The sequence below is a fragment of the Phalangium opilio genome, unplaced genomic scaffold, assembly GCF_054372755.1.
Source record: "Phalangium opilio isolate 3A_F unplaced genomic scaffold, DU_Popi_V2 ptg000003l_1, whole genome shotgun sequence".
Classification (NCBI taxonomy): domain Eukaryota; kingdom Metazoa; phylum Arthropoda; class Arachnida; order Opiliones; family Phalangiidae; genus Phalangium; species Phalangium opilio.
In genome coordinates this window covers 14,149,489-14,164,937 of record NW_028324145.1, presented here as the reverse complement: position 1 = coordinate 14,164,937, position 15,449 = coordinate 14,149,489, and the positions used below count along the sequence as shown (strand labels likewise).

Genomic DNA, 15,449 nt, shown 5'->3' with positions numbered 1-15,449 from the left:
GTTTTTCATTTCAGCTCCTCGCCACGCCCCCGAAGAAGTGACGGTTGTTGCTCTCAATTCGACCGCCATTAAAGTCACGTGGAAGGTAAGCCGATTTCTTTTTTACCATATCAGACTTTTTTTTATCGTAAATCCTTTAAAGATTCTAAGCGCGTTACAACTACAGCTGTTTAGAACATTTTAAAAAATATTAGCCAGGGGGAAAAAAGGCTATAATAATCGTTTATTGTTAAAGATGGATATATATTTTATCCGCCAGATGTCGGTATATTCCGAGCACTCCTTCTCGTCCGCTAAACGAAAATCAATGACTTTTGGCCTCCCTTTTTCCTCCTTTACGAAAAAGTAGCTTCTTCTTGGCAAAAAAATACCGTAGTCATTATACATTGGTAAAATGTTTTCTCTGCCCGCCAATATAAATCGATGCGGCGATTGATTTCGGATTTTGAAACTATGGTTAAACCGTCCGCGTTTTGCTACGACAATTCCTAAACAGTTTGTCAATTGGGAATGGTACTTAACGGGTACTTATATAGCTATTTAACCGCAAATTTTAGCCAAATGACTCGAGTAACAAATCGATTTTATCGATTTACGTTGATAATGATATGTCGAAACGATTTTGCACCTTGGGTTCAAATTTCATATTATATTTGGTCACGTGAGCGAGGCTCCAGGCTTAAATTCTTCTCGAATGTCTCGTAAAAGTGGCCCACTTGCCATCGACGCTTAAGCGAAACTGCTACTTTTCTATTTCACGCTTGGACGAGTCTCGAAAGAGCTCGGGGTCCGAGAAAGGGACGCGCGGAAGTTGCTGGAAGCGGTTAAGAGAGAAGAATCCATCCCCATAGAGCGCGTTATATCCGCCAGGAAACTCTCCAAGCGTAGGTTATCTTTCCACCTAGTTATGTAGAAAGCTTTAAAAAGCTTTCAGCCAAAAACCAAGTTCCTTATTCCCACCACAATCAGCCGCGCAACCGCTATATCACCACCCACTTTTAAGATCTACTTTTTCTTCGCCCCCCCCGTCCACCCTCCTTCCCTGCATTCATTTCCTTTATCCATCCTTACTTCACAAATCTCCATAGAGACCAGTTCGCGTATACTACCGAGTTACTATCCGTGACTCGTATTGTATTATTTAGAAATTGGAACGTTTTCAAATGCGAACGAAACCCTTGAATTTCCGACTTTTGTCTTTAGTCGACGGCACCCGAAGTTTAACTTCTTTTGTTATGGAAGACGTTTGTATTTTATCTCAATTTCTTCTCTCTATTTTTTATCTTGGGTTGGAAACGGGCTTTGATTACCGCCTAGAAAAACGGAGAAGAGGCTATGGGGTTGCGGTTTTCGGGGGGGGGGGGTTGCCTAGACTCTTGAATTCGCGATCACACACTTCATTTGAATACTCTCTCTCTCTCTCTCTCGGCTTTCTCATAGTCTTATTTTTGCCGTCTGTCTTGGCTCCTTATTTTCCTTTCCTCCGGAACAATCCCGGCCGGGGCAGCTCCTCCTATTTTGAATTAATGCCCCAGCGTATATATCGTTTTTCGGAGAGAGAGAAATTTCGTCAGGCACGGGGGTACGTGCCCCTTCTCGCTCTGTATGATTTCTTTATAGCGGTGAATAAAATTTTCAGGGAGAACTCTTTGGCTGGCCTTTTTTTTCTTCCTAAATCAAACGTAGACCAGACGTCTCTAGTTCTTTTATAAAGATTTCCTTCTCTCCGTTAAGTCCCGCTCGCCTTTGGAGAATATTTCTACATCTTTGGGAGGCTTTCTTCTCTCTGTTTTGACTTTTCCCTAAAAATTTAAATCGACTGCGAAGACCATGATATTAAATATGAATTTCGGAATATATTTTCTCCCATTTTTATCGCTCCGCGCTTAAATGTTTTATTGAATTGTTTTATTCGATGGAAACTGTACTTGAATTTGCATTTATTTATTTCAATCTCGGAGCTGAATATTTTACTAAAACGCCTCGCTCGCTTTACACTCCCTTTAATTTCACTTTTCCTTTAAATTGTCTTAATATTAATATTTTTTATCATTAATTTCGTTTCATTTTTGCAAAAGTACATCGAGAATCGAGCTAATTAAGAAGAGTTTAAAAGTATTTTTTGGCCCGCAGTTTAGGGTAGCGACGACAAACTGTATATAAGTCTTTTAAAATCCTGGAAAGGAAATTTTTGGGAAATTATGTAAATCCGTCGTAATTCACGCGCTAGAGCCCCGGTGATTTATCACGAAAAATTCAACCGGACCCGCTTCTATTACAGCCGGCGGCGAATATATACAGTATATAAATAGTTTCCCCCAAAAATTTTCATTTCGCTCGAGCTATGACATTCAATCTCTAGAGAATAAATGAGATGAAATAACGTATAGCAAATCTTTTCGGGGCTCCGCGGGCCGAGGACGTACTTATCTTCCTTCGTACGGAAGGAATAGCCCGACTTTAAACTTACTTCACTTCCGTTGGAAACGAAAATTCCTTTAAGCATCCTTCGAGAATACCAAATTCCCTCGAAAATTTCTCTTTCGCTGGTTTTTTTTTTGTCTCTTCCCGTTTTAGCCTTCATCGAAGGGCAATCAAACAAAACGAGTGGAATGGACATTTCTCCTGCAGAGAAATCCCCGAACGCTAATCCTTTAATATTTGTTTTAGACGTCTTTCAGACTATTCCCAACCCGGCTTTTTGTTTTTACTTTTTATTATTTCTTCTCAAATCAAACTTTTCGGAAGGGTTGACGCGCCATCACCCAATTCTAGCGAAACATGACCGATACTTTGATGTTTTTTTATCTCGTGGGATCTCTAAGAATAATATGACGTTTGTTTTGTCATACGTGATCTCGGGTTTCCCCTTAGAATAAAAGGAATGTTTTAGAAATACCTCCTTTTCGACGGAGATCTTCGTATACCCGGAACAAATTTGTCCTATTCTATTTTTTATCTCTTTGTAGGCCACCGTTTTTCCGATTTAAAATATAATTATACTTAATTACGATATTTCGAAATTCGCGTAAGTTATGGTATGTCCCTTTGACTCGCAACTTCGCGATGTTTACCGTTACAGAATGTATCCGAAAAATGAGTAATTTTTTCGTTAGAACAATGTTTTTCTTCTTTGGCATTCGATCGGACAGCTATTCTTTCTTAGGGGTAAATGGTGTTGCGATGGCTAGCTAGTCGGGGGGCTGCAGACTCTGATCGAATATTCCCAGAGGAGAACTTAATCTCTCTACAGTCTGAAGTAGAATCTCTTCTTCTCTCATAGACTTATATTTTGTCAGAGCTGCTTCCCCTTCGAGAGTTCTTTTTTCAAGTTGCGAGCGGTTTTTTACGCCCCCAAAGGCTCCTTGCTTCCTTCGATCTGTTTTCTTTCGTTCAATATCGAAAAGAGTGGCTGAGATTTACGAGCGCCTATACCAACAACTTCCAATCGAAACCTCGGAGGGAACTATACCGAGTCCTAGACGCCAAGTACTTACCATCGGGACGCGACGCGACGCGTTTCACCCAGAAGGAATTTAGACGCGGATACAAAATATTGTTAGGAAGTTATCTCGGTTAAATGTCACCGTGAGGTCAATTTTGTCTATGGCGAAACTGATTTAGCTTCATCGTGATATCCAATATCGATGGATGCAATAAGGCTAATGCCAACGTCGTTATATAATCTTTGAGATATATGGAGCGTAATTTTTTACGCCGTGAATTTTTCACGGTACTTAATAATTCCGCTAGGAATAAGTCGGACGCTACAAATGTACAGTTTCGTTTATTTTTGTTAGAGGAACATTAGAATAGTGGAAATTAAATTATTGCGAAATATTAATTGGCCAAATTAAGACTCTCGTTGTATTATGTTCTCGTTTCCAGACTAGATGTTTTGAATACGTTAATTCTTAAAATAATTAGGGCAAAATTTGCACTAAAATTAGAAAGTTGTAAGAACTAACGTCAAAAACGTATAATTTTGCTTTAATTAATATTTTTAGAAATTTATTTATAATGTAAAATGTTCTTTGTAGTTCTGAAGCTGAAATATAGCCTCTGTTGAGACCCAGGGAGAAGCCCCCTTTTAGGGTTCGTCTTTAGTATTGATTTTCCCATAGCGCCTGTAGAAATGTTTTTCCCGCTTTGCGTCAGAGTTGATCGGAAAGCCAACATACAGGCTCAGACTGAAATATTTTTCTATGTATTTATTCCGAGTTACGTTATTGACATTTTATAAGAAACTAAGAAATTTCGCGATGCTCAATTATTTTTATCAAAATGCGATAAAATAACATTTGAAGAAAAATGTTTTCAATATCTTCTCGGGATGTTAGCATAGCTATTTCATTTCCTAATATCCCGAGCGAAGATTATTAAATAAGAGAAGAAAAAGAAAAAAGGGTTACGAAGAAATTCTCGTTGTATTTCTAATTTTCCGTTTCGCTACAATGGGATGGGATATTAAAAACTGAGCCGGGGCATTAGTTTTTATTTAAGAGAAATGAGCGTAACTAAGGCTACCATTCATTCCTTCCTTCTCGGAGTTTTTACATTTTTCGGGAATCTTTCGTAAGCGGGGCAATAAGCGTCTGGAATTTGGGGTTCGGCTCGAGAAATTGCTATTTCGTTCGTTCTAGTTTCGCCTTCCCTTAAGATATCGTTATATTTGTTGTTACACTAATTATCCTACGTGGGGTCCACCTATTCAATGGAACGCTGGTCGTTCACTTTGTTGAGGGGTTGGCCCCGTGATGACGTGCTAGAGGGTTGGGGTATACCGGTTCCCCTTTTTCCTTCTAGCAAAAATAACATCATCTGATAACACACATGGGCGGAGCGATTGACCCTTCACCCGAATCCCTTTTTGTTGTAAGAAAATCCTAGAAACTTGAGGTTGTCAAACTTTGAAAAGATATTTTGGAGCTTACTAGTTTTTGTCATTGTATTTGTATAAGAGTGTATTTTAAGTATATTTGAAAGAGTGTTTGTAAAACGTGGAAAAGCCCCAGTTACCACCGGGGACGAATGGAAAGCATAGAGTTTACCCATCACGGGGGAAGTTACCATCGTGGAAAGTTTCCGATTAAACAGAACTAAAAAGTAGAGAAACTTAAAAAGAAGAAAGTAGAAAAAAGAGAGATTGGGCTACGCCGAGCAACGTGAAAGACGTTCTAGTGACCTCGGGTCCGAGAGCCGAAACCTGGCTAATTTATTAGCCCTGTGCCCAAATCGGGGCCGCGAACAAGTACGACTCCGCGCGGCAAACCGTTGTTCTTTCATTGCGGTAATACTGTAACTTGCCTCGTTATTTGTGCGCGTCAGGATAATGTTTAAAATTAAACACCGCAAAGACTCGTTTCTTAAAATGATGGTGACCGCGGAATGTGCGGCTAATTAATTTGGACTAATTCGAGAGAACCTCGACGCTCATCTACAGAACAACGATCCTGACGAATATTGGACAACCCCATGGCTCATCTTCCAAATCAGTATCGTACCCACCTTGGTGGTTTATTTTTATGACTTTATGGTTTCTGGTTATTACCACAATATTAAGTTAAACCTGTTATACTATTAATCTACAATGTTATGTAACTATTTGATTTAATGCATGATCGCTGGGTTTATTCCCATAATATTAATTTATATTGTTATTTCAATATTTAATTTAATACATGATCACTGGGTTTATTCCCATAGCTAATTATATTTTTACTTGGCCAAGGTTTAGTTATCTTCCATGGAAGCTTTAGGTATTGTAGGTATTTTAGTTAAGAATTAGGTAACAATTAATGTTTTAGTATTATCAGTGTATAGATTATGATTAGTTTAAGATTAAACTAAACTGCTTTGACAACCTCATTATCGACTTTTCAATTATACCCCTAGACATATTCTCATTATAACGTACCAATCGCTCACCCCAATAGTGAAAGTGATGCGAGATACCCGGCTTACTACTAATTACTAGTAAAAAGCGTGACATTGTTTCTCTATACGAGCAAGTATTGAGAGCGCCCTGCTTTGTAGAGCTCCTAAAAAAAGGCCCAGTAGGCAAATAACTCTCGGGGAAGAAGCGTAAAATGGGATCCAGCTTGGTATCATAAAGCGAGCGGCTCCCTTCCTCTTGCTCCTCTTTCTTTCTTTTCCGCTCAAGAGATACCGAGAAAAAGAAGAAGAAAAAAGTTTAAATACTCCTTTATATTTTCCTGGCTTTTGCTACATCAGGAGGTTTTATTTTATGGAAACTTACCAACGGCTCCCTTACTTCCTTCCCCACTCCCCCTCCCCCTGTTTTTTTCTTCTATAGTTTCTTCAGGGTTCATCGCTAAAATATTTTCCTCGAAACTTATGTATCCGTACCTCTCGTAGTGTCGCCACGATCCTCCTTGATCATTAATTTAAATCTTAAAATACGCGTCCTATAATTACGAATTCCCTATAGAGTCCAAGCGGAACAGACTCTTAAGGGTTTCATTGGTAATAGTGAAACTCGTTTGAGGATTGTATTTGTCCATCTTGTTTAGGGGGGGGAGCTAGAGAGAAATCTGCTTTCAATAACGGTTGGTTGCGTGAAAACTTCAGATGTTATTAAATTCTTGCGGAATTTTTAGCATATAGCCTTCGGGATATTTTTATAACCCGCCTCTTTCTGCCGCTCACTTTTTCTAGGCCAAACTTTAGCGGCACTCCGAGTCGACGTTCATTACTCAAAGACTTCGGATAAGAGTTATAAAAGTCTTAAGAAAATCTTCTACTCCCCCCAAAAAATAAATATAAACTGCTCTATTTTTTATAGTAGTATAGTATACATACGTATACGGGGTTATGTTAATGGAATCTCTAAAAATGTTCTCTTTTTTGTCTATTTTTAGATTCCAGGCACTTTGTCGGAGCGTCCCCATTTAATTGACGGCTTCTACATCGGTTACCGGGAAGCGGCTTCCGAGAATAACTTTGTCTACAGCACCGTGTCTGTCAACCCTAATAAGAATAGCGAAGAGTTCATTATAGCGGCGCTAAATCGATATTCTCGATATACCATCATCGTCCAAGCTTTCAACAGCGAGGGGGCTGGACCCGCTTCCGACGAACTCGCCGTGCAGACCTACGAGTTTGGTCAGTACCAATTTTTAATTAGTTTTACTTGGCGCCCGCCACCACTACGTTTTAAAAACCCTCACCCGAATATTGGTCAACCCGGGATTTGGATTGGAAACAAATGAGCTGAATTCCCAAAAATGGCTTTTCCGACTTCTTTAACCAATTTTTTTTCTTTTCCGCACTTGGTTGACTTCGACTTCAAAAACGTATTATCGTAATTGGCCAAATTAGGAGCAAATATTTTAGTGGCATAAGCTTTTCCAATTGATAGAGTTGGCGAGACCTTTGCTCTAGCTTTTTTTAGGGCGATAGATGCTCTTTTTCCCTGGATACTATACTCTGGTCTGCTTAAAGACACTGTGCACGACGCGGGGGTGAAAAGAGTGAGCGCGCGGCGCGGATGGAATCAATATCCCATTAGTCTCGGTGCGTGATTAAGCCTCTTTTTCTCGGCGTTCCCTGGCTAGCCATTTCATAAATCAAGACTGATAAGTTCGACTTTTGGCGTTTAGCTCCCCCTTTCCTCCTGCACTCCACTCGTTCACACTCGGAACCCCACCACTCATTTCCTTTTGACGTGTTTACAAGTATATCCGAGAAACCCCCCCCCCCACCGTCTTAATGTTTTGTTACGTAACCAACATTTTATATAGGCCGTGTTAAAGGAATACTTCAGTCAAAAAAATCGCGATGGTGTTAACGCTACTTACTAGCTTATGACCAATATGTTCTTCCCAAGCCGCTTGTTTTAGTCGTTGCCCCGCACCTTTTTCGAAGCGAGTTCCTGAAGTATTTTCATCATTTGTGATCTCGAATTAGATTCGACTGCGAAGAGATATTGCATGGGCTTTGCTCGCGCGTTTTCTTTCGGGGAGACGGGTATTTCCACCACCACTTCCCTTTCTCTCTCTCTCCCTCTTTTCGGCGCGTCAATTATAGCTGGGTTCTCATTAATCACGAGTCGCGTTTTCTGGCCAGTGTTCCGTGGTCATCCTTCTCGGGCCAGGCAATCATTTTCTTGCCGCTTACCCGTCGCTTTCTCTTACTTACTTATTCGTCACGGCCTGGCTCCTCATCCCGTTTTTTTTTATCCACTTACGTATAGATCCCCCTGGGCAACCGGTTCTCAAGCTGCATTCCGTGACGTCATCCACCGTATCGGTCACGTGGGAGATGCCCGTGGACCAAAACCCTGTTAGTGGTGAGTTTTTGTTCTATATAATTATTTCAGTTAGTGTGATCGAAATTTATCGGATTTTATTATGACTGCTCGCGTCTTACCTCCGGTTATCGAGTTACTTTTGACACGTTTTCCTTCCTTTGGCATTTAATGAATTCATTAAAGGGAATCGCGTAAAATTGCATCAACAAATCCGATTCCGATATTAAATTCAAAATCTGTCGGCGTATTAAAAATGGGCCGTGTTTCTCGAACACCGTTTCATTAAACCGAGCGTGTACAGCCGATATAAAATTCTAATTAAATTCCTTGATTTTCGTAGCCGCCACCGCGCGTTTCAAATCGTCACGCTTTCAAATGCCCGACTACTTATACGCTCCGCATCGGGGCCTTATCCTTCCCTTTGGTAGTTTTCATAAACAAACGGTGTAAGCGTAAATATTCGCGCTGTAGCGCTTTGTTTACGCGTTAGGGCTAAGAGGAAAACAGTTTTTAATAGCTTGTTTGTTTGGCCTCCCATATTTCTCGTCATAACGAGCCGCTAGGGATGTATAATAATAACGAGGCTGCATGAAACCGCGATGTTTCTTTTTGGTAAAAGGATACTTTACGTCTCTGAGGGGAGCCTAATGGTACCGTATCATTTCCAATTTTTATTTATTTATTTTATTTATTTATTTATTTATTTATTTATTTATTTATTTAAATAAAAAAAAAAAAAAAAAAAAAATCAATAAATTTCCAATCTTCTGGAAAGCGGCCTAACAATACCAGACTGTATAGACAACATTTTGTTTGCCTGCCATATTATTATATTGCCTAGCATCCGTTACGCGGAATATACGGCTTTGAAATAGGCCTGAAAATGCTGGTCTACCCCGCAGCGGTTACGCTAGACTGCGGGCCTTTTATTATGAGTATCCACGTTTTCCAATACGCTATCATATACGTTGGTCTTCGAAATCAAAATTTTCGCGTATGGGAGATTGTAAACGTCTGGGAATGGGACTAATAAAAGGAAAACATTGGGTTTGGGGATAATATCTTTGCCATTTGGTGCGCGATGGTATTGGGGGGAGGGAGGACGTGTGTAGAGATGAAGAATATATATGGAAAGCCGTGGAATTGGCCTGTCACCAACGACCACCGCCGATGTAACGTCTTCATCTGTCTGGAACGATTCTTTCACCGTTTCTCTTCGGATCTCTCTCCCATCTCACCCATCTCTCCGTTTTCTTCTCCCCAACTTCCTTTTACTCTTTCGTTCGCTCTTTAACCTTTTTTCCCCAAAGATCTATCGCGGCGGTTTCGCTCGAGAAAGAATAGACGAGGCTATTATTCGCGGACGTCTTGGCTCCCTTTTTCCCTCGACGCCTATCGTCCTTTATTTCTGAGGATTCAAAAATACATTGTTAGACGCCTAATATTTTTCTCCTTCCTTCTTAGTCTCTCTATCATTCCGACTTCTTAGAGGGAATGTCAAAATGTCTTTCCGTTCTCCTTTTTCGCCAAATTCGGGCCAACAATTTTTTGCCAAGAATAAGAAGAAATTGCTTAAGAGTTTTGGAACCGAATCTAAACCATCCTTTGTTACAGTTTTTTTTCTCTCGCATTTTCCTAAAGAATTGATAGTTGCTATTCCATCTTTATCCCTTAAAAAAAGTCATGATTTGATATTTTTTCTGTTTTTGTTGAAAAAGTTTTATTCATGGTGCAAATTTTTTTATTACAACTTTTCCGAATTTTTCCCAAAAAAAACCCAAGCAAGGAAGGAGAGAAAAGTATATATCTTATTCTTTTACGAATTCTATCGCTTTTTCTTTTGGTTTAGCGGTAACCTTGTCGAGTTATATCGCCCCCTAGACCCTTAAACTTATTTTTGCGAATGGAATCACGAAGAAAGAAACGTGGTTAGATGCCGGAGTGACTTTTAAAGTTGGTTAAATTTTCACGGTTTCTTTGAGAAGTAAATACCAAATAGCGTAAAACTCTCCCTCCTCCCTTAAGTGCACCGTAAATATTTCAAGAGAATACTCTTTTATTATTCTTTATGGTATATTACGACGTGCAATATTAAGAACCAGAACGAACGCGACACGGCGGCGGATGTGATATAAAAGTATCGACAGAGTGTTGCCCTTTTTCCGAGGCGGAAGCTGCTGCAGTGTCACCCGAGCCCCCTATATATAGCCTCCAGTCTTTCTTGTCCCACAGCGCCCGTTATAATAACTAGAGAAGTGGGGAATGCTCCTCGTGGGTGACTAATAACTGTCATTATCCGTCCTATCTAGGTTTCGTCCTTCGCTACAAGGAATCCAACAGCGGATGGAACGAGATCCAAATTTCCGAGCTTCGATCCAGCTACAGCGTCGAGGCTCTTCGCTGCGGTTCGCCCTATAACCTCAGGCTGACTGCCTTTAATAACGTTGGCAGCGGGGAACCCAGCAATTCCGTACAGGTCACCACCTCCGGGAAAGGTCAGTCCACCACCCCTTTTTCTCTCTCCATTTTATCCAACCCCCCCCCTTCCGTCCACCCCATCCTCGCCCTTATATTAAATTTAGTCCATGGAAACCGGAAGTTGGTCGTAATAAAATTCGTGGTTTAGACAGTCGAGCCGTTATCCAATCCTCCAGATCCCTTTTGGTATTTCCTTAAATATTACTAACGTAAGAGACTTTACGATCCTCGACGTTCGTGTTGTCATGGACAGTTCGAAGAAGACGGGCCTCCCCATACCTAAATTTCCAAACAAACCGTTCGAAACTAGAGTTTAAACCAGTGGTAAACCAAATTATTCGCGGCGGAGAAACTTTCATGGATAAACAGATTGAAACGTAGTCAGGCGTCGGACCGCGACCCCTCGCTGTATTTCAAAATTGAGAGCTTAAATAACCAGAACATGGTCTCCCTTTCTACGTCAACCTTCCTTCGTGGTCGTTCTTCGGATAAATATACACTTATTGCGAAAATACGAAAGCCAAATGTAATTGAAGGCTATTTTACTCTAGAAATACTTTTACCACGGAGGTTGAGTTCCCTCAGTTAATACAATAGCTGTTTCAGCGAAGATCCTTAACGAGACTAATCTTAATTGATGGCTTGTTCTTAATTGCGTATTAACCTACATCTATATATAAACTCGTATCCAATTCGGATCCGTTTATAGCTCGAGTAACTCGTGATTAATTTATACGGAACCGGTAAAGGTCAACTTCTGAGAATAGGAACCTAGTAGAAGGCTACGACGGTACTGCCGGACTCATCCGAGGAAGTAATAATATTTTAGGACGCGTATTCTGGTCGTAACGTTAATACGATTCTGTCCAGTTCTTCTACTGGCACAAATATCTCCGGTTTGACCTCTACGTTTGAAATATGAACGCAATATGTTCGCTTATATGATGCGAGCGCTACGGAAGAGTCCGACAAAAATTTCTTTCCTCTCTCTCTCGAGGCTCTCCACGTAATTTTACGATTCGGACGAAGATCGTATAACCATCTACCACCCTCCATAAAACCCTCGCTCAACTCCCAAGTACTTTTCAAAATAAGACGGCGCCAGTATAGGAAGGCCTGGATTTTGGCTTAGTTTAGCTTTTCCTTCGAGTAGAAGCTTACGCTGGTAAAATAGTTTACCAACGGAACTTCGTATAAGAGCGACTCCGGATATTTAAGCGATTAATCTTGCTTCAAGATTCACTATTCCGGTTTTATAAGTTTCACCGTCCCAAGCTCTATAAAAACATTATATTTTAGCCAAGGTTATAAAAATTTAGACGGCCCTGTCCTCGGCAAGCAAGAATCCCGAGTCGTTATGTTGAGCGAAGTAATGACATTGTGTTAATTTGAAATTTTTATTTTCAGCTCCAGTGGCTCCCGACAAGGCTGCCTTTATCCGTTGCAATTCGACCTACGTCACGTGTAACCTTCGTGCCTGGTTGGACAACGGTTGCGTCATTTCGCATTTCGTCATTCAGTACAAAGCCAAGACGGAGGGCGATTGGGTCCTGATTTCTAATCATATCTTACCTTCGGAGGAAACCGTTTATTTGACGGATTTGTTGCCTGGCACGTGGTACGTTATGTTAATGAGCGCCCATAACGACGCGGGCCATACCGAGAAGGACTACGAGTTCGCCACTCTTACGGCCAGTGGAGGTATATTAAGAAATGATTCGAGTTTGGAAATCAGCTAAAATGTTTTATTTTTATTTTAGCGACTGTTCCGCCGATGGCCATGTCCACGGCCAATTCGGGGTCGCTCTTCGAAGACCCAACCATTTTGGTGCCTATCATTTGTGCCATTGTAGTCTTAATAGTCATTATCGCCGTCACCGCCGTTGTACTTGCCTGGAAACGGAGGGACGCCGCCGAAACTTCCGAAGTTTGTAAGTACCATTTTGGAAGTTGCGCGCTGTTTACATGATATACCGGGCCACCGTATAACGCTGAGGCTAATAGCTTAAAAAGCACGCGGTTTTAATAAATACTCAGTGGTCACTTAACATTAATAATACACGTCGTCAGTACAGAAAGGGTTGTGTTTTTTTTTTCTTTTAATTTTCCAAGTCAAATTAGTCGCCGTGATAAATTTAGGCTTGGCAAATTATATAATATTTTTTAACCTCAGATTTCGTTCCCTTATACAAATTACGTGACAAAATGCGTGTACTTCATCGGTGTTTCGCTAAAAAAAGCAAGCAACACGCCCGCGGCTCGGCTTACGGAAATAATTTAAGGGGTTTTAATTTCTAGTCTAACGCCTTTCGACATGTACGAATTTCACTCCGTGGCCTGCCCCGGTATAAATAACTCGGCTACCTCTGGGGGGGGGGCGTCTAATTAATATTTCGAGGGGCCTGACTCTTGTTAATCTCATCTCGTCGCGTCTGACCTACATTGGCCCACTTGGGTGACACCCAAACAAATGGCTCGGGAATTTACGACGATTGTTAGGCCTATTACGTGGCCTATACTGGTACGACTTGACCGAAATATTAAGAAGCCCCGAATCCTCTAATGGTACTGACGTTTTAAACTCGGTTCGACTGACCTAGGGACTGATTTTCGAAGCAATGGCCCTTATTCGAGGGCCCTTCGCGAACGCAGACTTCTAACGAAATTCGAAGGTGGAATTTTAAGGCGATCGATCGAAGGCGGCTAACTTTAGGGAGCGATATAGAAGGAGGCTTCCCCCCCCCTGATAACGCTGCTTTTAATGGTAGTCGACTTAATGGGCCGCGAAATTCACCTGACGCCTAGCGGCTGGCTGCTGGCAACGTTCTCTCTTCTTAAGTCTTTGGATGGCTAGCCTATTCAAACGAGCCAAATTCCACTCAATTATTCTCCGATATTAAAGTTTGAACTTAGACAAATGACCGATGATTAATAAAGCATCCCATTTTTACCCCCACCCCCTGCTCTCTTCTCAGACCATCTTCGTAATCGCTCATTATTACAACGAAGATTGTCTCGATGATCAAAGATTTTCAACTTTAAAATTTATATTGAAACCCCCAATTCTTTCGTTACTTTATGGAAGTACTCGAGCCAGATAAATTGCGTCATAATGTTACTTACCATTTGGAACCAAACCGGAATTCATTATACTTTCTCAAATAATATTTATTGGTCGAAAAGTTCCCAAATTCGGGGACCTAAAACCATTCTAATAGTCCTCGACTAGCCATCATTACTAAAAATAGGCTTCCTTCCTTCGTTAAGAGTTAAGCTAGTGAATGAAAAACAAAGTTTAAGCTAATAACCCTCATTCCGAGTCTTTGCCTGCCTTAAGTCATTGCATGATGGGTAGAGCAAAAGTTACTTTTGAATATACACCAGCCGTTTCTATTCCCCGACCTGTATAAAAAAAACTCTGGGATAGGAAATATTTTTTTTCTTTTCAAGGAGCATAGGTAGGGGGGTAAGGGATCATCATTAGGACTGCATTTGGTTGAAAGTTCACGCTATCAGAATATTCCTTCCTAAGTTGGCCGTTGCGCGCCGCGCCGCCTTCTACTTTTTCAGTTTAGAATTTCAGTTAGAGTTTATTTAAAGGGAAGGAGAAATTTAGTGTAACAGTGAATACGTGGGATACCAAAATAAAAAATTAAGCTAGCCAGGGTGTTTTTTGGTTCCTCGGGGTCGGGTCGACGTTTCTCTAGTATTGGGAATGGTTTTTTTTTTCTCCCCTATTTCTATGGAGATATTCAGTTACACTTTCCCTTTAGAATTCACGATTGGATGAAATTTTCCTTTACGGAGGTGTAGCTAGAAAAACGTTAGGGAAGGATTGTGGGGAAAAAAGGGAGAGGTAAGGGCAGGGAAAGTTCAGTGTATACGCGCTTTTGAAAAATGGTTTGATCTGGCTCTGACAGTTTCATTTTCTCTTCTTCCTTACGTTCTTTTTTTCCTTCTTCTTCTCTTGGTCTTTTTATCTGGTGCATGGTCTTCTATTCTCGGAGTTACGTTAGGCGCTTTTCTTTTCCTCGTATCTTTAGCTTAGCCCCCCCCCCACTTGCAACCCCCGGACCCCGTTATGACGCGGGACTGACTACGGTACGGATTACTTTCTCCTATAGGTAACAATCTTCTTTAAGTACGCCTTTTTATGATCAAATAGAGTCGCGTTCGAATTGAATATTACACTCAACATTCTGTTTGAAGTTCAATTTCGTGTCTTTGTTCTGTTCCAATTCTTCGTATAAACAGAACCTCGAAGGGTAAATTGATCGCTTAGCTTAAAGCGTGGTTAGAATTTTGTAACGCGATGGGATTAGACTCTGTCCGCGTCTTAACCATTTTAATATCCTTTGAGAGTAATTAAAGATTCGAGTTCCTTTCGGGCCTCAAGTAATCCCTCTCTCTTATTATTGAGCCGCTTCGAATAAGATTCTTACCAATATTTAATTCTCGTGGCAAGATAAGTTAATTTTTTTTATTTCTACGGGGGTAGCCTAGTATTATTCCCCTAACTTCTAGAGGGTTTTCTACTAAAGAATTTTGTTCAACGTGGTATTTCCGCCAGAATAAATTCCTCGGAATCATAAATACCGAGTCTTAAGCCTTTGATAGAAAGAGGCGTAAATGTTGCCGAGGCCTTTGATGTTGTTTGCCTCGGTTATAATAAACAAATTGTATATCGCAATCAAATTTT

The 15,449-nt window shown here is 40.7% G+C and overlaps 1 protein-coding gene across 2 annotated transcripts in view; it reads left to right on the top strand.

Annotated features, from left to right (window-relative positions):
- LOC149718032 (cell adhesion molecule Dscam1-like) overlaps window positions 1-15,449 on the top strand; it is a 191,934-nt gene that overhangs the window by 75,053 nt on the left and 101,432 nt on the right. For both annotated transcript variants that reach the window (XM_089841839.1, XM_089841840.1), the window contains 6 exons: window positions 15-85; window positions 6,882-7,125; window positions 8,216-8,311; window positions 10,582-10,767; window positions 12,158-12,451; window positions 12,511-12,681. In XM_089841839.1, coding sequence (XP_089697965.1) covers window positions 15-85; window positions 6,882-7,125; window positions 8,216-8,311; window positions 10,582-10,767; window positions 12,158-12,451; window positions 12,511-12,681 — 1,062 coding nt within the window. The remainder of the gene's footprint in view (window positions 1-14; window positions 86-6,881; window positions 7,126-8,215; window positions 8,312-10,581; window positions 10,768-12,157; window positions 12,452-12,510; window positions 12,682-15,449) is intronic.